The sequence below is a fragment of the Halyomorpha halys genome, unplaced genomic scaffold (genome assembly GCF_000696795.3).
Source record: "Halyomorpha halys isolate HHAL.00 unplaced genomic scaffold, Hhal_1.1 Scaffold169.1, whole genome shotgun sequence".
Lineage (NCBI taxonomy): Eukaryota > Metazoa > Arthropoda > Insecta > Hemiptera > Pentatomidae > Halyomorpha > Halyomorpha halys.
In genome coordinates this window covers 1,161,470-1,184,211 of record NW_027104700.1, presented here as the reverse complement: position 1 = coordinate 1,184,211, position 22,742 = coordinate 1,161,470, and the positions used below count along the sequence as shown (strand labels likewise).

The following is a 22,742-nucleotide window of genomic DNA, read 5'->3' as shown; positions in this document are numbered from 1 at the left end:
ATAATTCTGATATTCTCTACATTTTATCAAAAGCTACAGCAAATAATATAGTTATTAAATACATGCCATCCTCGCCAACAGCGTCACATTTAGCTGGACCATCCTTACCTGAAAAAAAAAATTAATCAAATAAATATAGTTGCAATTTATTTTATTTTTTTAATACTCTTATAAGTAAAAATAGTGATGAGTACGAATAGATCCTATCGAACTAAAAACAATATTAGAATATAATTAGTTGATGGTATGTAATTAATCAAAGGAAGAAAAATCGGGTTGTGGTCAAAAAGGATACACAAAATAGCAGAAAAATTTAGTAGAAAAATTATTTATACATATTAAGGCTAGATACATACATTGTAAAGATTGATCTAAAAAAATATAAATAAAAAAAGAAACGCAATAAATTAAAAATATGCATTCAATTACTTGCTATTATTAATTATTCAATTAATTTATATTATTATTCTTTTAATTTACTTCGTTCATTTTATATAAATATTTTTTATATAACTTTCTATGTATATTCTTAAAGTATTATCTATACTTAACAATTTATTTATCTTTTTTGTATTTAGCACTGAAAATATGTCAAAATGTTGATGACTGATAAATAATTCTTTCTGGTATTTCGTGTACTTTCCTTGACCACTACACAGACTTTCTAATAAAAAAATGTAGCTGATATGGCTAATATTTCCATATGACTGTTACTGCTATGGCAATAACTATATTTATACTGGAGCTTCTGAAAGCAGATGTAGTGCAAGTCCATTATAAACAAAATTTATTTTCATAAAAAAAGAATCATTTCATTAATTACTAATGGTATTAAATTGAAATGCTTTAAATAGATATGCTTTTCAATGGAGTATTTTAAACATAAAAATCTGTTATTTTTTGCTAAAAACGTTATATAACTTAGATATATGTTTTGAACATCTAAATAACCTAAGTTTGAATTAAACTGCTTTTACATTCAACGGCTCATATTTCTTGGAGAGATTTGAAACCAACCTAGCACACTGTAAACCATTTAAAGTAGAGATACTTTCATATGATGGGTCGGGGCAACACAAATATTAGAAGAGAAGGGGTAGTATTTCGGTCTGAAGATTCTGTTGTTATGTGATTTGCGATACAAATGATTGTTGAAAATTAAGCTCCCTATCAAGTTTTAGTTATTTAAATTAAAATATTGAATTAAGATACTTTGGAAATTGATTTTCAGTATATTAAACTTTTTTTGAAGTAAGTTGGGCCAATTACTATCCATTGCGCAATATAGGTACCTATGATTCAACTCGGTTAGATCCATTTTTTTTTCGTTAATATGGAACCCCTCTTCCAAATTTTATTATTTTTCATTAATTCAAGAATTCTTTTTATTAGATATGCAGAATTATTTTTAATTGTATAACATGTAAGATTGCAAAATACTCTACAGTGTAATTAAAATTGTACATAGCATAGTTTTTTTTTTCTATCCGATTAAAAAATAAACAATATGAAATATAAGATAATAATTTAGTATTATAACATTTTCGATGTATTTTAACATTAATTTTTTTTTATATATATACAAAGAAATTTTTTTATTTATTTTTTCACAAAGGTAGGAAGTCTTAGAAGGTCCATATAACCCTCAATAGAAGTTTAAAAAACAATTTTGACACATTTACCTTATAAAGTACGTAATGACCAATAAATGAATTTAAATCCCTATACAATGTTATTTAAGGAATCCATCCAGACCATAAATGTTAATTTAAACCCAATATGGACACTAGATTCAATTAAAACCATGTGAAGTCCTATATCACCACCTTCTACTCAACGAAATTAAATATTATCTAATTTGCTGTATCACAAAAGGCGTGAAGAACCAATTGGAACCCCCTTTAGGATACCTACACGCCGAAATATCACAGAGCACGTGACAAAAAGTGAAAGTAACTAAGTATGTGTGTCAGCGCTGGTGGTGCTTGAGTCCATTGTCCAGGTCATAATGATGGAAAACTAAAAAAAAAACATATACTGTGACGAGCCTACGCTGTGTTAGGAATCGTTACCGATCATGTAAGAGGTATTGTTTTTTAGCACCAAAAAAAAAAAAAAAATAGAAAAACCATTAATATGGCACATAAAAATATTTGTATACATAACGGATCTGTCGAAGAGAGCTCAGTACCTTCTTTTAAAAAAAACAAAACATTAATTTCATGGTTAATTATTTTGATTAGATTAATGCATAAAAGAATTTATTTCATTTTTAAGAAGTACTACTGTAGACTGCCCTAAAAATCAATCAGATAATTACTGTTTAAATATTTTTAGTAAGACAAATTATAGGTGTATTCATGACATATAGTTTAACATGTTAAACCGTGTTAAATGGAAAAATTCATGTTAAATGGAAGAATATATCCTTCTTTTAACATGTTAAACCGATATAACATTAAACATGCTTGAGAGTCTGTTACTAGGTCTGTTAAATTGAATGACGTCACTCAATAGACCAGCTGAGCTCGTCACCGTTTAGTTTTAGAGTTGGGAAAAACTAGTTGAAACTAATCGCTAAAATTATAATGGATACGATTTTATTTATCAATGGTTCGTTCATGAATAAGGGTCGTATGCATGGCAGTTTTAGCTATTAGTTCCAAATATAGCTATTTTTGGCCCAACTCTGTTTTGTTTGTTGTCGTGCTAGATTACTTGCTCGTAGTTTGTTTTAGTATAATTTTTGATGTTTTTATTACTAATAAAGCAATGGAGGACAATAATAATAATGTAATGACAGTTGTCAATTAGTTCATCTTGACTCTCTTCCTCACAATTTCAAAGATCAACAAGGCACCCAGTAGCCAAACTTTTACACAAATTTTACTTTTAACTCAATTTAGCCAAGTTGTAATAAATTACTTTAATCAAAACTTAGAATTAAACAATAACATGAAGTTTTAGAAGAAAATGTTATACAACAAGTTTCTCAGGAAATCCGCCAGGAACTGTTATGCGTTTTACATTACTTTAAATAGGGCTGCTCACAATCCTATACTTAAAACATTTTATATTTAACAAATCATGAATAGCCCTAGTGTATCCTATATCTGCCCCTTATATACTTTTCTTCTTAACGAACCTTATGAGATTTTGATGTTTCAAGATTGTTTTCTAAGGTAAAGTTTACCATAAAACTGGGGGAGAATTCCAGTAAAAATTCCATCATTATTAAATTATTTATAACGGTTATAAGGTCATGTGCACTTATGCATGGGTTGAATTGAGTTAGAGGGATGACATTTTTTTATTTATTTTAGCCAATTTTAAATATTTTCACACCTCTACAGTCACTCCGAAGTGATTAAGAGGATTGAAAATTTGTTTATGCACTGCGTCTTCGATAGAGAATAGGCCTTCGAAGTATCGAGGTTTTTCTCCGGGTCATATCTCAGTTATTATTGATCTTACTGAAAGTCAAATTAGTTAATAGGATTTTTCGTGGACAATAAGCAAATAATATCTGAATACATTAGAAATAACGAATTCCTAAAAAATTATTTCCGAAACAAATTATTAAATGTTACAAAAACAAAATATGAAAGAAAAAAAAATTCAATCCTATTGATTTTAATGATTCTATTCGATTTTCAAATGTAAGCATAAATGAAACATCTAAATTACGTTTCAAGAGTTTTTTGTTTTCAAACAGAAATGAGTCAAAATTACAACCCTAGTGACGAAGCTGGCGAATTCATGCTATACTTTTCATTTCGTTATTTTTTTATTACATCTGTATGTTTAATGCATTAATAACATCACAGCGAAATTTCATGAAATTAAGTTCTATCTCAGTTGTTTTTACTAATTATGAAATAAAATATTTAATATGTTTTTTTTTCTGTTTGTTTTTTTAACTAAATATAATTTCTATGTTCCAGTTTCATAAAAATGTATCCATAAAATTTAATTTAATTTTAAATCTAGTTCTATTCATATTTTTTTTTGTTTATATCTTAATTGTATATTTTAGGTTTTTTTTAGATAAATACCCCTCCCCATCACCCAAAAATTATTGTTTCTATACCTGAAACCTGTATAGAATTATTGACATTGTTTCAAGACCTGTATGCCCTTAAACTATGATAGAATTATATTTTCTGATCTCAGTAAACATCTAAAAATGAAGGACTCACGAACGTGCTGTTATTTATGAGATCGTTATTACTAATGTATTCCTAGTCACGTCATGAAAACCTAAAAAAGTTAAATTTGGTTTAGTATTGATTGAAAACTCGTTTATAAATATGAAAACATATTACTAAAAGATAAAAGTATCATATTATATTGCATCATTGAAGATCCTCAAATAAATTAATTGATAAATAAATAATGAACTATTATTAATGAACAGTTTCAATCTATGGACAAAGACTAGTTTTTAACACAATTTCTCTCTGGACGTTTTCAACAATACCACAAATATTTAAAAATTGTTTGGAAAGATTGGGAAGTTTGTAGAATTTGTTAATCTTTGTTTTTTTATGTGAAAGCACCGTTTAGCTCATTCTCACGAGATTTTATCAAACTTAAAGACACTTGGATCAAATTATGTCCAAGACGTTCGGAATCATCACAGTGAGGAAACATATTCGTCCACAACTGCCTTAAGATCAAGGCCTGATTAATAAATATTAAAGATCTTTCATTGGAAGAACACAAATAAAATATTACCACGGCTTGCTGTCTATAATATATTTGTATAACCTTTTTCCTAAAAAAAAAAAAAAATGAAAATATTTAGTTACCATTTAAATTGAATATTAGTGCGGTTAAGAACATATAACTTCTAAACACATTTGTGTCGTTGGTTTAAATTTTGGTTAAAAAATAATATTTATTTGTTTTTTAATTGTAATTTATCAAATAAATAATTCAAATTGATTTAAATAAAACTCTTTCTCTATAAAGATTTAACTTACAATAATGTAAAAAATGAAGTTCGTATCGTCAAGGGTTTGTCATATTTCGTCATGAGATTTATAACTGTTGAATGATAAAAATAAAATATGTGATTATTTAAATCATTTACCAACTGTTTATTTAAGATGTGTATATATAATTTTATTTTTATGCATTTTAGTTTCTACTCCTTTATATTATTATTTATTATTTTTTCATTTTTATTTAATGTGTATATATGGTATGGTATTGAGTATTTACAACCCTTGAGTGTGGCAGTTGTATTATATAAATATAAGATTGAAATTTAAAAAAAAAATTACGTGCCACTTTTATACTTTTGCATTCCATTTACCTATTTTATATCTTTTAATCTTATTCCTACTAAAGACCTGCAATGTGGATCGAAATTTTTGCTATCGACAAAGTGTTAAAACTTATTCATAATTGTTTTTCTTGATTATAAGTACTTCAAATATAGTATTAACCGCAATGTAAGGTCTACAATTGTACAAAACCTCATACTTCATCATGAGAATTTATTTCGGTGCTTTAAATTTAATATATTATTTTATTCACCATTAATTCAGGAGAATAATAAGAAAAGTAACTTGAGCAACGTGAGATAGATTATTGGTAAATTAATTTTATATTATTTATCTTCTAGACTAATCTGCTTAAAAAATTACAGTAACTAAACCTTTTTCTAATTATATTAATTCACCATGAATTGAGGTTTGCTTTATTTACGGTAGCAGGGGCTTATAAAAAAGAATACATCGACACTTATTGAAAACGTGTAGTTGCCACAATATCTTTATCTATGAAACGGACAAAATGGTGGGGAGTGCGGTCAACAATAAATAAATTAATTTTATTTTCTGCACTCCCAAACGACAATATTTAGCACGTAAGAAGAATTGTTCATACTGACTGCTTATAGAGGTGACAATTCAGAAATTTTCCTTAGGGCAGAAATTGTTATTTAGCAATAACAATGAATTTATTGGTGACGAGGAAAGCCGTCAACGAGGAGCTATAAAATGTTGAAATACAGTTTAATAAATCTCTAACTGCTTTTCACACTAAACCATTTAGGAATATATTAAGCATCGCAGAAACGAAGATTTTTTTTTTTTTTTGTAGGCAATAGGCAGGCCATCGAGAAATCAACGAATATAGATAAAATGTCGAAATATATTTCTTCAAATTTCAGGAAAATATATGGCCACAGACTCTTCTTCAAGAATTCCTCTCGTAGGACGACCCATGATAAATGATTTACAGAGTGTCATCGAGTCGGTCGTAGAAAAAAGTTCCCAGCTTCAATAGAGGAACATCTGCAATTCAAGTAGAGCAATGAGCTGGGAAATATGGGACCAAGGGTGGTCAAGTCTAACAAAAAACCTTTACCTCCGACAGTATTTGGCATCTAGAAAGAACTGTTCATATTAACAGCTTATAGAGGTGAATTCAGAAATTGTCTTTAGGGGTGCAGAAAAAAAATTAATTCTTTATGAGCTTCCACTAATTTAATCAGACTTCTTGGCGATTAACAGTTACAACGAATTACAACAGGAATCATACTTTTTTACGTGGAATATAATTATTCCTAAAATGGCAATGATTAGTAATTTAATTAAATTTTGTAAGATTTTCATGTATCTAGTATGTAAGCCAAATTTGTGCTTTCAAACTTAAATCAAAATGTAAACAATACTTACAACATACTATTTTAGAACAAGCTGCTTCTATTATCTTAAATCTAATCCAGTAAAAATCATGTACATTGTAGAGAACTATCAGATCCAATTATACCCTATACCACAGAACTAGAGCATATGATTAATGATTCCAATAGAGTTCGTAATAACCATTATAATTTTTTTAATTTTATTTTCTGTACTAAGAAGGTAGGCAAACGTAATATTGTTCACTTCAATTAAAACTAATGGTACAAAATTTAATTAATAAATTAAAATTAACAAATTAATAATAACAATTTTACAGCCACTACAGAAATAAATATAATTTACTAAAAGAAAAGAATAAGAAATATAAAATAAGTTTTATACAAAAAAATAATATGTTAGAGCATAAGAGAAATAAATAGAAAAAAATGACTGATAATTATAATAATAACCCTACCGAGGCATATAACCCTATAATAATAATATAGTTTTTTTGCGTTATTATTAGTTTTGTTTTATGTCATTTTCATTCATAGGATAAAATAACTGAGAATAATTTAGTAGCTATTAGGATAAATAATTACTTTCTTTTTATCTTTATCCATAAATGATTGGTTAATTTTCAACATTTAAATGTCAATATATATAAACATTTTGATTTATTATTACAATCTATAACGAACTTTTGTAATCGGCTGAGAAAAAAAAATAAGGTTTTAGGTTTATGGATAAGTATAAAGAAAAAATCAAAATATTTTAGTTGAAAAAAAACCCCCATCGAAATCGAAACAATAAAGATATTATTAAATGTATTTTGGTAGGTTCCCTAGGCACCTTGTTCAATTTTATATTTGTTGTTGGAATGATACGAAAATTATTCATCTTCTAAAAATAGTTCAAGCCCTCATTTACCGCATTCCGGTAATTCTTGTTATTTTTTTTTAACCTATTTACTTTTGATTCTAACTTATTTATCCACTTATTTTAGTTAATTTATAAGTCTTTTAAATTTATATTAGTTCTTTTTAAGTTTAGTTATTTTTTTAGTAAACTGTTCTACTGCTTCGATTGTTTTATTTCTGCTTGACTAGATGATTACTTTTAATTTGCTTAATTGATCAAATGGTTGTTGCGGATCACTGACGAGGAGAGGTATGAGGAAATGAAACAGGGGAAATAATGTATGAACGAATTGGAAAACAAATATATATATATATATAATTGTTAAGAAAAGAAATGTATTTGAAGTGCATTATATTTAGTTTATCGATAATTATGGTTTGAAAAATTGAAAATGTTAATGTCTATAGAGTATGTATGTACAGTTATGGATTGATGGGTACGCTGTGTGTTATAGCAACCCAATGTATTTGGGCAGCATAGTCAAATAAAGCATTTTTCTCTACAATTAAATTAATAGCAAGAATATTATTCCAATATCAGTGATGAAACAACAAATAATTTTGGGTATAAGACTCAGTATTCAAACCGGTTTGGTTACTTTTTATTTTCTGATGTAATAATAAATAAGTTAAAAAAATAAACCAATGCATAGGAATTTGCTATTATCCATCTCTTCATTCGTAATCGAAGCAGCTTAATATGACGACTCTCAATACCCCGGATCTACTAGGCCTTTATATGACTCAGCCTAACGTCCTCAACACAGATCCCACTGCGAACACTGGCAGTACCAGATCGTACAACAGATAGCTGTGGAGGACAGGTCAAGGTGGACCTTAGTGTACAGCCGCCCAGTTACATCATCGCTACAACAGGTTCCTCACGGCACTGCAGTACTGGACCTCGACCTTGTCTTCGCCTGTATCTTCGGTGAAGGTAGGTGAAGCTTGGTCGTGTCTCGAGCGAGCAGGACCGTAGGAAATGATTGTTTTGCTTCTTTCCGGTAGGAAATTACTAAATTAGAGAAAGGAAACCGATATGAAAACTTTCCCTTTTCACTGTACCACGAGTAAAAATAACTATTCCTACAAACGTTATTCGTCTTGATTCGCCAGACGATATGGATCAATCTACATTTTAAAGCCTTTTAATTATAAAAAAACGCAATTTAGGTCATACTTATGGTGACTTAATATCAAAACTACATTTCAGCTGTGCAGATCTTAATTTTTTTTTTTTAATTAATGCCTATAAAATGTTCTCAAAGAAATAAAAGAGAAAGTGGTCCATCCCCACATACTGAAGAATTTTTTTATTTTTATACATTTATTTTATTATTTCAATACACACTATGATTTCTTCTTAATGAATTTTCAGTAAAGGCACTTGTCTTATATACGAACGATTTGGTTTAAAAAATGGTCATATACAGTTTTAGGTACTAATGAAACTTATTTTTTAATAAAAGTGCTGACGTATTTAATACCTGTTATAAATCGAATGACCAGAGACTAGCTTTTACCACAGGCAGAGAATAATAGGGATTAATGAAGAGTAGACCTGTTACAATGAGGCAGGACGCAGCCTACAGCCTAGATCCATATCAACCATCACGCCGCTCTGATAACTCTTTTAATTGCAGCGTCAATTGAACAGAAAGAATTTCCAGATCTTACGAAACATTTCCTGACTGAAGGAACGGAGCAAGGCAACATATGCAACGTGATTTTTAGAAGTCAGAGAAGAGGAACGGATCATTGATCTGAGAAAAAAACTAAAATTTTCTTCATACTACCTTCAACCATCAAGGAGAGACGACGAAGAAGAAAGCAGAATAAAGGATAATGATAAATGAATGTTAAAACATCTAATAAAAAATTATGAGATCCATTTTTATATTGCTACAATTAATTTTACAGTAGCGATTCATTTTTACGCGAAAAAAAATTTGAAGATTCTAAATAAAAACTAAGTATGTTTCAATCTATATTATGTTCATAAGTAAAAAATGAACCATATATAATAATAGGAACTATATATAAAGGAACGATCTTAAAACAAATAAAGTTATATTTAACAATGGTTGTATAATTTTTAAAAAAATTGATATTATTGATATTGCTTAGTGAATTACAGTAAAAACCTAAATAAATAAATTTAACATAAAAAATAAAACAATTATAAATTGTTAAAGATTATAATTAATTGTTATAAATTGCATGAAGTTTTTATTATTGTATACAATGCTGTGCATTTTAAATTAATTATAAAGTAAGAATAATCACAGTAAAAATAGTAGAACTAAACTAAAGGATAGGTAACAAGTTGTGACGTTATAATATTTGAACGTTAAGGCTAAGTCGTATAATAGCAAAAAAATTATCAAATCTTCCTAACAAAAAAGTATTAGTAAACGACGTTAACATATCTGTAACTAGACGTAACATGTAATAATCTTTATTTTTAGAAGTTTCTAGTTGTTAATGTAATGCTGACAGTCAAAGAGTAACTTTAACCTATAAAAACAAGGAATTTTCTCTAAAATTCTTGTGTTTTTTTTTGTATAAGGGAGACCAATCTTTTAGTTTAGTTTCGTTAAACAACCTTACAGGCAAATGGTAGCTGTGATAAAATACAATGATAAATATTAAGCAATTTTCAAGATCCTTAAATTTCAGTAGCACTTTATTAAAAACTCGGTGCTAATATAATAAAATAAATATTATAACAATACATGGTCATTAATACTACTCAAAATCAACAATTTCAAGAGTTGGAGGAAGAAGAATACAACATTACAAGGCAGCATATTTTAGAAATAGTGTCACTATATTGAATAACAAATGATAATTCACAACAGCAACGAAAATCTATAAGAAAAAGTTGAAGGAAAAAATTGTTATATCGCCAGCCAGGGTGAACCAGAAAATCGCCCGTTCGAACGAAAAAAAGAAGAATAGACTAGTAATTTCTCTCTCCCCCCTCATCTGCCTTTTCTGCAAAGGATCGACATCATGGTTTTACTCTTGGAAAGGTTCTTCCAAGTCACTGGGTTCGTCCTATTGTTAAAGCTTAGCGCACTTTCTTTGGTAGATAGTGAAGTTTTGGTATGCAGTTGATAGAGTTACTAAAACATAAGAATGCAATAAAACCAGCGAAAACATCACTAAAAATGTAGATAAATTAAATTTTAATATTTGTTTGTGGAACATTTACCAACAACTTTTTTATGAAAATATAAAATAAATTACGGGACGGCCTCGTAATTTAATTTTGTTATTATAGTTAGATGATATGTAATAAAATATTTGTTAACACGTCACTATATCGTCGTTATTTTTAGGTACAAAAATTGGTCTCTAATCGTACCAGCAAGCACTGAAAAACTTTATTAAAGTTTAATTATTGCTATATTTGCATGAACACTTAGTGTTTATAATCTTCAATCATATATGCTAATAATGAGAATTAGTATATGCTCAACAGTTCAAAATCGAAATTCAGTTTAATTATCAATCATTAATTCATAACTAATTCAGTAATTACTGAATAGCTAATTGCAATTGTGATCACTTAATATTAGGTGACCAGACATTTCATAGTTTATGACCCGATAATATATTATACATTTTTCGTATAGTAAGTTCACAAATAAATATGAAAATTAAAGAAGTGAGTTAAAAGATAAAATGTGATTTTTATTAAATTATTCATTACTTAAGTCAATTGTTTTGTAAATTAGATAAATTTTCCATGAGAAATAAAAGGAAAATTCCTTAATTAAAAATTTCAAGAGATATTTAGTTTTTATGATAGAGAAAAGAAAAAAATACTTTTATAGTAATCTGAAGGTCTTCATGAATTAACTAAAAATATGTCCAATAAACAATTAATTTCAAGGTCATTTTAAGGAACTTAAAGTTTTTTATATCAGTATTAGTACCAGTAAAACGTCATTTAATTATAATTTTGTTTAGATTTATTGTTCGGAGAGGAGTAATGACTACAGGTAAAGATGATTTTTTTAAATTCATAATAATGTATAAAAAATTAAAATCATTCCATATACAAATAGATAATTTACCAAAACTAAAATTTTGACTATAACTAAGTACTGAGCAGATAAAGACATCTTAAATCAGCATGTGAATTTTCAGAGAGAATGGTGAAATAAAAAAATAGTGAGTATTTTCAGATTTTCACATATTATATATTATCATAATGGATTGTTATGATTAAGAAGTATAAATTAAAAAAATATTTTTTTTCAAAACCACGTTGAGTACAAAAAATATTCTATACGGAATTTTTTTTTTTATTCCCAATTTTTTTAGGGCATCGACGATATCTTGAGTTAAAACATGGAAACGTTACTCGCAATTCTCAGATTTATTTTATTTTTTCACCAATGATAAATATTCATATAATTCAAACAGCGAATCAGATGGAAATAAATAAATCACATTCCACCACATGAGCTGCGATACTTTGTAAGACCTGAAGAAAAGGTTATAAATTTTTTAAAAAAAATTCAAAGCATGATTCTAGATCATATATAATATGATTCAATATAATATGAAAATATGATTCTAGAAACATATTCTCAAAATTAAAAAAAAAAAAAAGATTATATAGGCACCTTAAAAAGTAATAGTCGAAAGTATTTATAGAATAAAGAAATGATTTTATTTATTTATTTATTTTAATAGTACTAAGTTTTTTTTAAAATAGGAATCGCAGCTCATAAAATAAAAAGAGGAACGAAAAAATGAGTTTTGATCTCGATTTTTAAGTTATAAAATCCATGTAAAGGATAATTGTAATCAAAGGTTAAACAACCAATGAGTGAGCTTACTACGATTATCCGAGATGGATAGAAACTACTTGAATTAAGTTTTATTAGTCAAGAGGAATAATTTAAAAAAATTAATAAATTATTAATTAATAGAGGAATCCATAGAACTATCTAAAACGGAAAGTTGAAAAAAATTATCCAGTTAATAGCAGTCACAGTACTGCTGAGATTAAACCACACGTTTATGGTATGCTGGAAAAGTTAATCATAAATTCGGTGAGCAAACGCCTGAGGGTAGAAGGAGAAGGAGATAAGTCAGATCTTGTAGATTAGATATTAGACGGTGTGGAACGAGGTAGGCAATAACAGTAAAAGGAGTTGGCATAGAATATTGCGGCTTGATAATATTTATTATTACAATTACTATTATACTCTAAATGAACTTAATTGATTAATTAAGTTAATCCAATATTTATTATGATGGGTTTAAAATTGAATGTAACAGTTGTTTTCGGAACACTTACTATTTATTACTTGTTTTATGTGATACGCAAACCAAATAAGGCTCATCATATTTTAATCGTTTTTATTGACATTTATTATTTTGTTTACGTATCTTAAAACAGTACCATATTTTTAAATAAGATTAATTTTTTACTATTTAATAGCTTTATAAAAATATTTTTCAATATTCAAGGTTATTGATTAGTACATGCTAATTTATAATAATCAATAACTTCGAACTGCAACTTTGTACGATTCTCCGAGAAAAAAACGTAAGAGAAAACAATAATAATTTATAATGAGGTTTTAATAGTAGACCGTATAGTACAAGAGCCGGGAAGAAAAAAAAGCAGTTATCTCACCCCATTTTTTGGTTACTTTAATGAAAACTATGAATAATTACTAGTCAAAATTGATGAGTCTGCGAAGTAAAGGTAGGGGGAATAAAACATGGCGGCTGCTTGAAAACCTTAAAAAACATAATTTTTCATTCGGAGCTCTTAAAAACTACTATATATTACGATATATTAGCCCTAAAAGAGCTATTTACGTCCAATAGTTCTCGAGATATAGCTTTTAAAAAAACAACATTTCATAAAAAAGTACTGGAATATTAGTAGTTAGTAAATCTATTTTGAGAAATCTATATCTCAATAACCATTCGACGTAAAGATGTATATTAGCACTCAAATCAAAGCTAGTTTAATGTACTATAAAGTAGTTTATGACTTTTACCTTTGTAAAAATAGTAGTTTTCATGATATGGACAAAAATAAATTGATTTACAGTTGTTCGGACAATACGTTTGATTTTTGAAAAACTTAATTTCAGAAACCATTGGCCGTACAGATGTCTGCCAGCGCACAAATTAAAGCAAGTTAAATTTACTACAAAATAGTTGATAATGTTTATCTTTGTAGGAGTAGTAGTTTTTATGATATTTGACAAAATAAACTCACAAAATGTTAATTTCTAGTTGTTCGCATAAAATGTTGGATTTTTGAAAAAATATATCTCTAGATCCATAAGACACACATATGTCTGCCAACACTCAAAATAAGGGAAATTTAACTTACTGTAATGTAGTTGGTAGTAGTTTTTATGATATTCACATATGAATATAAATTTAACAAATGAAAATTTGTCCGAACAACTATAAATCAATTTATTTTAGCAAATTTCATGTAAACTATTACTCCTACAAAGATAAACATCATAAACTACTTTATAGCTCATTAAACTATCTTTAATTTGAGTGCTAATATACATCTTTACGTCAAATAGTTTTTGAGATATAAATTTTTCAAAACAAATTCACTAACTACCGATCTTTCAGTACGTCCTACACAACATTTTTATGAAATGTTGCTTCTTAAAAAGCTATATCTCAAAAACTATTTAACGTAAATAACTCTATTAGGACTAATTTCAGCAAATTTACTCTTCTTCAAATAATATTCTCTTCGATTTTCTGTGTTGTTCCTACTTTTATGATATACAGCTCCGAATGAAAAATTAGTTTTTTTTTATCGCTTTGAAACAGCCGCCATTTTGTATTTCACCTACCTATACTTGGAAGACTCATCAATTTTGACTATTAATTATACATAGTTTTCATTAAAGTAATCAAAAATTGAGGTGAGATAACTGTCTTTTTCCCCCTCTTGGGCTCTTGTACTAGTAGATTAATATGAGGGGAAAAAGTTCGGTGGTACGGTCAGAAAATATAGATAACTAAACATAAACTATTTATTTGTGCCGACTTTTTGACCTGCATTTCAGGCCTTCATCAGTACTCAATTTAATTTAAGAGAGAATGACAACAACTTTTATTCAAAGAAATATAAAAATAAAAAGTAAATAATACTGAACAAACTTGGAAATATACATAACAATAAATTGAGTATGTAGTAGTTGATACTAATAGAAAATATAATTTTTACATTTTCTTGAGACTGGTTATTTATTATCTCAAGGTATCATTTTTTACTTGAACACGGTCTGTTTTTTATCATTTATTTTCTGTAATTCTTATCCCTATAATATTATATTTTATTGTTGTTAAAATAAAATAAGTTTTCGCCCACGTTTCGGTTTCCTCGAGGGCAATCTTAAATAAAAATTTAGAACCACATCAATAAAAAAAAAAACTTCATGCAGGCTATTCTGCCAAGGTCAATTTACACTGTTGTGATAAAGTGTAATAGTGTAATTGACTGTGATAAAAAGTTTTAATGTAATGTGAAGAATTGGAAAAATAGGGTAATTGTAGATTGAAAAATAATTTTTAATAATTCAATAATGACTTATGCAGAATAGAATGCAAAGAGTTTTTTTTTAAATCGATGTAGTTCTAAATTTGTATCTAAGATTGCCCTAGAGGATGGCCGAAATGGCTGAAACGTCGGACTTATAAAGAATTAAAGATTTTTTTGAGACTTGAATTGGATAAAATTTATTTTATTTAAAAAACAATAAAATATAATATTATAGAGGTAAGAATTACAGAAAATAAATGATAAAAAATAATAATTAAAAACAGAGCGTGTTCAAGTAAAAAGATGATATACCAAAAGATAATAAACAATAACCAGGCTGAAGAAAATGTAAAGATTATATATAAATTATATTTTATCTTCAATTAGTATCAACTACAATATACTTAATTTATTGCTATGTATATTTCCAAGTTTGTTTAGAATTATTAACTTTTCATTTTTATACTTCTCTGAATTAACGCTGTTGTCATTTTGTCTTTCAGTACTGACTGAGATTATGGCATCAGTACTGATTATGCCAACAGGCAGTCGGTGTCAGTGGAGCCGAGGTCAATATTAAGTTAGGTCATGACCTTCCATCTTCCGATACTTCAAGGCGTATCATCATGAAGTAATTCAAATGAGTAAGGAAGGAAATTGAGATTTTTTTTTCACCTTCATTAAAAAATATATAAACCTACTAGTGCGAGCAATACATTTTCACAATAGAAAACGGATAAAATTATCCAATTGATACTTTAAAAAAATTTACAATCATAATACAACAACTTACTACGAATGTGAAATCAATTACACAACATCGAACAGAAAGGAACGTAATAATAGCTTCGAAAAGTACATTTAAATTGATATGCAAATAAATAATTTACAAATAAAACTGTAGATATGGTAATCAGTATAAATATGAAAAAAGTAACAGCGTATTAAAGGGCTTATATTCAATGCAAAGACAGCTCCTCAAAGTTTTTCTGATACAGAAATTATATATGTATATATTTAAGGGTTCAATTTTTTCGAAGTTAGTTCATGGGTGGTGGAAGTATATTGGTGGAGGGACCTTTTTAAAAAGAATCACTGAATGACACTTAAGGTACAATATATCCGTAACACATATTTTGAAAATTTGTAGATTTGTTCTTTTTTTTTTAAATATCGCACATTTTATTACTCAATCAATTGAAATAATAAACAAATGTATTTATATAATATATTATATATATTGTTTCACAGACAAATAGTAGGTTTGTCTATAAAACCATACAAATATTTAATTTTATAACTATGAATTTGTAAATATAATTATCTTTAGAACAGAGCAAGCAAAAAGCAGTTAGCACAAAAATAAATAATAATAATGACAGCAAAGAGTAATAAACATTCACCCGGAATAGGTAAATGTAACTTATTTATTTTTTTAACTTTATTCATTCTTGTTTTTTAATGGAATCATTTTCAGAATTAAAATAAAATCTTTTTTTAAATTGTAATGAAAAATAATCTATAATATATTTAGAACGTGCAACCATGGAACCGTAAGCATTAACAATAAACTAGTATCATTGAAGAAATAAATAAGATTATGATGTAAATAAATTATTAATTTGGAAGAAGGAACTTAATAATCCCCAAGGTCAGAACATCAAACAAGTTAGAGGTCAATCATGACAAAGGTCAGAGGTATGACCTTTTGAACACTTCCTAAACCAAGGTCCAAGGTAAATTACTTTCGGAAGCTTAAACGATCCTCCAATTATGCTTTCATATCACACTATTTATTTCGAGTAAAGATTTGATCTTAAAAGGTATTTCAAAATATTTACATTTTTCTCCATCACTATATCAGAACCAGTATTTTTATTTTTTATTCTAAATACAATAAACCATAATTTAATACTAGTGATTAATAAACAAACATTTACACAATTATATCTTATTTCAAAGACCAGATCATAAATAATATATAAATAATAAATATATAAAATAAATGGATAATGATATTTATGAAAAAAAATCAAACTTTGTAATAATAAATTAAACAAAACAACATTAATAATTAATAATAACAAAAAAAGACAATTTTTTAACAATCACACAATACCGAGGACTTCTCAACCCAAGCACTTTTTTATGGTCATGTCACTGGTACTAAAAGCGAATGAGAGCTAAGGAGCACTAAAACTGTAAGTAATTAAACTTTATTAGAGAAGCAGACAATCGCCATGACCCCTATCATAATTTTATTCTGCAAAATTTGTTTTATTTATAAAATTTAACCACAATCAAGACATTTTACTTAAGAATCTAACTTTAATTTAAGAATCTAACTCCAAACTAATTTAATTAATCAAATAACTTTAATAGTAATCACTCCGTTATGATAATAATGATTTGAGAGTCTCAAAAGTAACATTCTCCATTTTAACAAAATTTTTTGCAAAAATTAAAAATCTTCTAATTATTTTTGTTTACAATGCAATGTTTGGTGACTAAACCAACCAATCTCTATATATATTTTTTTAATTCAAGTTAAAATACTTTTTTTGTGATTCGTGTTCACCATAGAATTAGTTTAAGAGGAGAATGTGACTTTCGAGGTCCTATAATTGTTATTATTTTATTGAATTAAAAAGATATTATTACGTTTTATCTTTGTTTATGAAAATATAAATTCACTGGAGAGCCTGAGATGTAATTTGATTTAAATGGAATTGATTGTAAAATAATTTAAGATGCAATGCCCTCTTCAGTAACTTACGATTACTGATTGATCAGTAAGTCACTACATTTTTATTAAGTTAATTATTTTCTACAAAAAAAAATACGGTAATTTGATACATTAAAAATAAGAAACTTATTGCATTCACTATTTTAAAATAAACTTATATTGAAAAAGTAGTTTTCCTAATCATAGTGGTATGGTAATCTCGAAAATCAATTTTTGGAAAATATTGCTTTTTAACATAACAGGGCTTATATATGCATGTTTACGCGTAAACAATCAGTAAAGTAATCGTAAAATACCAACCTAAAACACCATTTTTGTAATTATAATAGGCTTATCCACTCTTTTCCAAAAGTATAAATTTTGAAATTGATCCTACACGCATTAAAATACAGACAAGTAGTAACACTACTGGAGGAAAATAATCCCAAGAACAGCATAAAATAAGACGTATTTGTCAGCGCGCTGATAAAAGAGGCAAACGATTTTAGATTACTAGGTACAAATAACCTGACAACATAAGAAATCATTAGGAAACGACATTTTCGAGTCACAAATCTTTAAATGATCCGAACAAAGTCGAGACTTGAATATTGTATACTGTATTTCAGAAAGACCGGAAAGTACAGCCCATAAACCATCATGATATTGAAATCGTATATCTCAAAGGAAAGAGATGGTCTTGCGACGTGTCTGAGATCACCACTATATTTCATTCTTCTTTTGACTCTCTCAACTAACGGCTTACATTGTACCATATACTATATTGTAACTAAAATCTAGAAAAATGTGAAATACTGAGGACAAAATCTGCAATTTCTTGACTCTTTGATGAAAAATGCTTATGAGTAAGATATTATTTTGAATTAGTTCACATACGTTTTATTAGCACTACTAAATTTGATTCATAACTTATGAATTGTAAACATCTACATACTTGTTGTATTTTGTGTCATTATTTATCACTGAGTAAACTTTGCAACACACATTAAGACAGCTCCTTAAGAATTAGCTTCGGACTATATTCTAATACTCTACACTAGGTATGGGCAACTAATACTTAATCAAAATAATAATATGATAGGCAAGTGGAGAGAACTTCTATGTCACCCCATGGGGACTTGATGTAGGGAAGGTGTCCCGCAGCGACCATAACTAACGCCTATATTATGTTCCTCTCTCCGTCTTAGATAACTTTGTCATCGAATATGGTGAATAAATTATTACAGATAAATACTTTAAAATCCTAATAATTTAAAACAGGACGATTAATTTTAGTTCTTCTTTTACTTATAAATTTACATAGGCATATTTTCAGTTGTTTTTAAATTGAATTACAACATAAAATATATTTGATTAATTCTAATTAATTCTCTTTTACAACATAGGTCGATGAAACTCTTTTTTTTTTTTGAAACAGAATCAGCCATTAGAAAACTTCTTCTAGAACATATTTATAAACTCAAGAAGTTTAGTCAAAGATAGTCGATTAGGCGTTATTATACTTTGTATTAATAAATGTATATACCTATTATATTTGAATTTAATTATATGAATTATGAAATAATTATTTTTCTTTTCATAATTACAAGTGTGTTATTATATCAGTTATAGATATATGTAATAACATTAAATAAAAAAATTTAAACTTTTGTACCAACTTGTGGCTCTTTATGAGTATGAACAACAGGGTTACAATGGTATATCAATAAACTAATGCATCCCGCAATAAAAACATACCACATGCCGTCGGTTGATTTGATTATAATCATATAAGAATGTGGTAAAATGGAATATCAGTCCAAGTTAAGCTAAGAGCATTATTCTGAGTAAATTTGTTAGTTAATTATATTATTTAGTTTAGATATTTCCTAGGATAAATGTTGGGGGATATTACCCAAATTAATTGCAATTTAATGGTATCGCTGGAGGTAGTAATAAATGGAGTGGACTGTATTTGATGGAGCTTATAATAAATGAAGAACGGGTGATACAGGGAGATAAGCCTCTATTCTTAATATTATTAGTAGACACATGGATATATGGGGGTTTGCCAAAAGGTGGTAGAATGAGGTTCACTATTTAATTTTGATAATGGATCGTAATGGAATTATATGTGACAATAAATGGTATTACACGTAATAATAGATGTTTTAGTTTATTTGAGATTTTGATTTATCTTAATGACTAGTGAACTAATGAGATTTTGATGTTGCTTACTCTTGATTTCTGTTATCCTTCATTCTACCTCCGTCTCTTCACCTGTGTGGGGTGTAGTTTATTCACTCATGAGTTTGTTGCACATGAGAAAAAATTATGTGGCTGTATGATGGAGACTGTGACTGTCAAGCATATATTTCAATTTCAATTTAATTAAATAATATTTTTTTAAATTATTTATTTAATGTAGTTTACAACTGTGCAAAATAATACAATAGGTAAATATGTAGTATGTTTCATATACACTTGAAAATCTATTTAATAATATAAATTTATATTTTATATTCTATTTATTATTTTATATGATTAAAAATTTCACGAAATGATAAGGTTACTCAATAGTATCCCATCAATATGATATGGTCTAGCATAATGGACCACTTAAAAGCTTTCTTAGGTCCTATCCGCTGTCTGTATTCATAGTACTCTGGTTTATTGAATTGGTTTAGAGCAACGGTAACTACAATGCAAAAACCAGATACTAATGTTTAGAACCATAATACGTTAGGAACAAATAATACGTTTAGGGTCTGAACTTATCATTGGTTTCATAAAAAAAAAAAACTTTCTCAAACCTAATTATGGGATTACTTTACTTTAGCTTGTACTAAATTCTACCGTTGTACACTTAAAATATTCCTAGATATTTATAAGTCATTTTTAATACCTCTAAAATCATTTAAAAATCGTCAGATCAAAATTCGTTGCGGTAATAATTAAATTGACTGTGAAGTAATCAATTTTTCTCCAAAGGCCACAAGCGTAATTAATTGTTCATACCAGATGTATTCAAACTTATACAACTTCCATTACATGAAAATGGTGGTGGTTACGGTACTAGCCTACGGTAGCAGCCTACTCATGATACCACCAATGTTTGGTGATGACAGTATAGTGAAGAATGTCGCTTGCAACGTAAGTTGATATTCTCAATACAAGCAATGTCGAATCAAATTATGTTTCTTGATTATAAATATTCAATAAATTATGTTAATCGATAAAATATAGTAATAATAGTTGGAATATTTGTTAAATCAAGTAACATTGAAAGCGAGACTAAAACTGGAAAACAGCGTTTCTTTTACAATTCTGTTTCTAGGCGTTCTTTACACGTTGTTACATACATGTTTTTTCTTATTTTGTTTTTTTTCGCCTGGGCGTACATGAATAAATCAAAATATTTTCCAATGGCTGATCAGGCCTCGTGAGAAGAATGAAATAAATTGAATCCACACATGCATCGATTGTTGTGTTCAACGAATTAAGTTTTTATTTTGTTTTGTAGAGAATATAATTAACTTTTAAGTTAGCAGCTAGAATTTATCTAAAGATATATACTTTTTGAGCTATTCTAAATTAAATGTAATCAAAAAATAGCTATTGTAAATTAAAATTATTTTTTAAGGTTTCTCAAATAATTTTCTTTATACGATTATTGTCCATTTTTTAAAATAATAACATTATTGCAGAGCATAAGAAAAATCAACATTAAAAATATCAGCTTGATAGTATGGGCATTTTAGGATAACATGTTTTTCTAAATCAGGAGCTTAGTACCTATTCTACTATTACAAAAGTTTTATATATTATAACTAATTAAAACTGATTATGGAGTACAATGCTAATTGAAAAATTGTGTCTAACTGAAAAAATTAAAAAAACAAAAAATGATTTAGCCTGTAAGATAACCGCTTGATTATAATTACTGCATCTATTTTTAAGGTAGTTTCTTTCTAAGAATTTTTCTGAGCCTTCTACATCAAATAGGAAATTGAATTTTTAAGCAAACCCCTATGAAAATAAGCTCTTTTGATAAGATGACTAAATTATTCTCATGTTATCAACTTAGAGCGCGAGCGAACCAACATCATTCAGGTGAATAAAGGTACTTTAAATTTAATGAGATCAAGGAATGGTTTCTACGGATGGCGGGTAAACTAATGCATAAGAAAATTGCCAAAATAGGTTATTATTTTAAACTGAATATAAGATTTGTTTTTTTCATAAAGCACATCGTTTAATTGTTTTCTTAATTATATTAAAGGTAATAAGTAATAAAATAAAACAAAATATGGCAGTCCAGTGGCTGACTAATAAAAGTGAAACATCTGGAGATGAAATAATCTATTAAAAACTTATTTATATTGGCCTTAATCATTTTGGTGTATATAAGAAGTAGAAAGTAAGATATAAGTCATTAATTCTAAAGAGTTTCTACAATGTAGGCGAATAGAGTAGTCACAGGACGCTCAAACTGGACAAATTGTACACATTTTTGTTGTATGCCATAAAATCCTTCACATCATTAAAGTAATGTACACCTTACACAACGCTGTGGTCAAATTTCGTAACTAGAAGATTCATAATTTCAGAAAAAATTACTTATTTAGCAAATCTTGAAACATTGCAAATCTGAATGTAATTCACAAAATTACCAACTTGTCCCTGTATTGTACCAGAACGTTCGAAATTGTAGAAAGTAATTGGTTATTGTATTTATTTTCAACTGGAGGACTAGATAAATTCTGATATAAGTTTAACAGCTTATACTCCGATTCAAAGATTTTAGATTCCTTTTTATAATAGTTAACCTCTTGACTTTAACTATGCAACTACTTCGTTGAAAAGGAATTAGGCAGGTATAAAAAGTGAATAAACATTTT

At 27.6% G+C, this 22,742-nt stretch overlaps 2 protein-coding genes across 11 annotated transcripts in view; one reads left to right on the top strand and one right to left on the bottom strand.

Annotated features, from left to right (window-relative positions):
* The window catches only part of MCU (mitochondrial calcium uniporter), a 516,099-nt gene that overhangs the window by 227,636 nt on the left and 265,721 nt on the right, over positions 1-22,742 (bottom strand). For 6 of the 9 annotated variants that reach the window (XM_067053353.1, XM_067053456.1, XM_067053385.1 and 3 more), the window contains one exon: positions 67-108. The exons of 2 other annotated variants lie outside the window; for them this stretch is intronic. In XM_067053353.1, coding sequence (XP_066909454.1) covers positions 67-108 — 42 coding nt within the window. Of the gene's footprint in view, positions 1-62; positions 109-22,742 lie in introns of all 9 variants that reach the window. One more of the 9 variants, XM_067053485.1, reaches the window with a different exon arrangement.
* LOC106678935 (myb-like protein X) overlaps positions 1-22,742 on the top strand; it is a 200,923-nt gene that overhangs the window by 130,815 nt on the left and 47,366 nt on the right. The window lies entirely within an intron of this gene.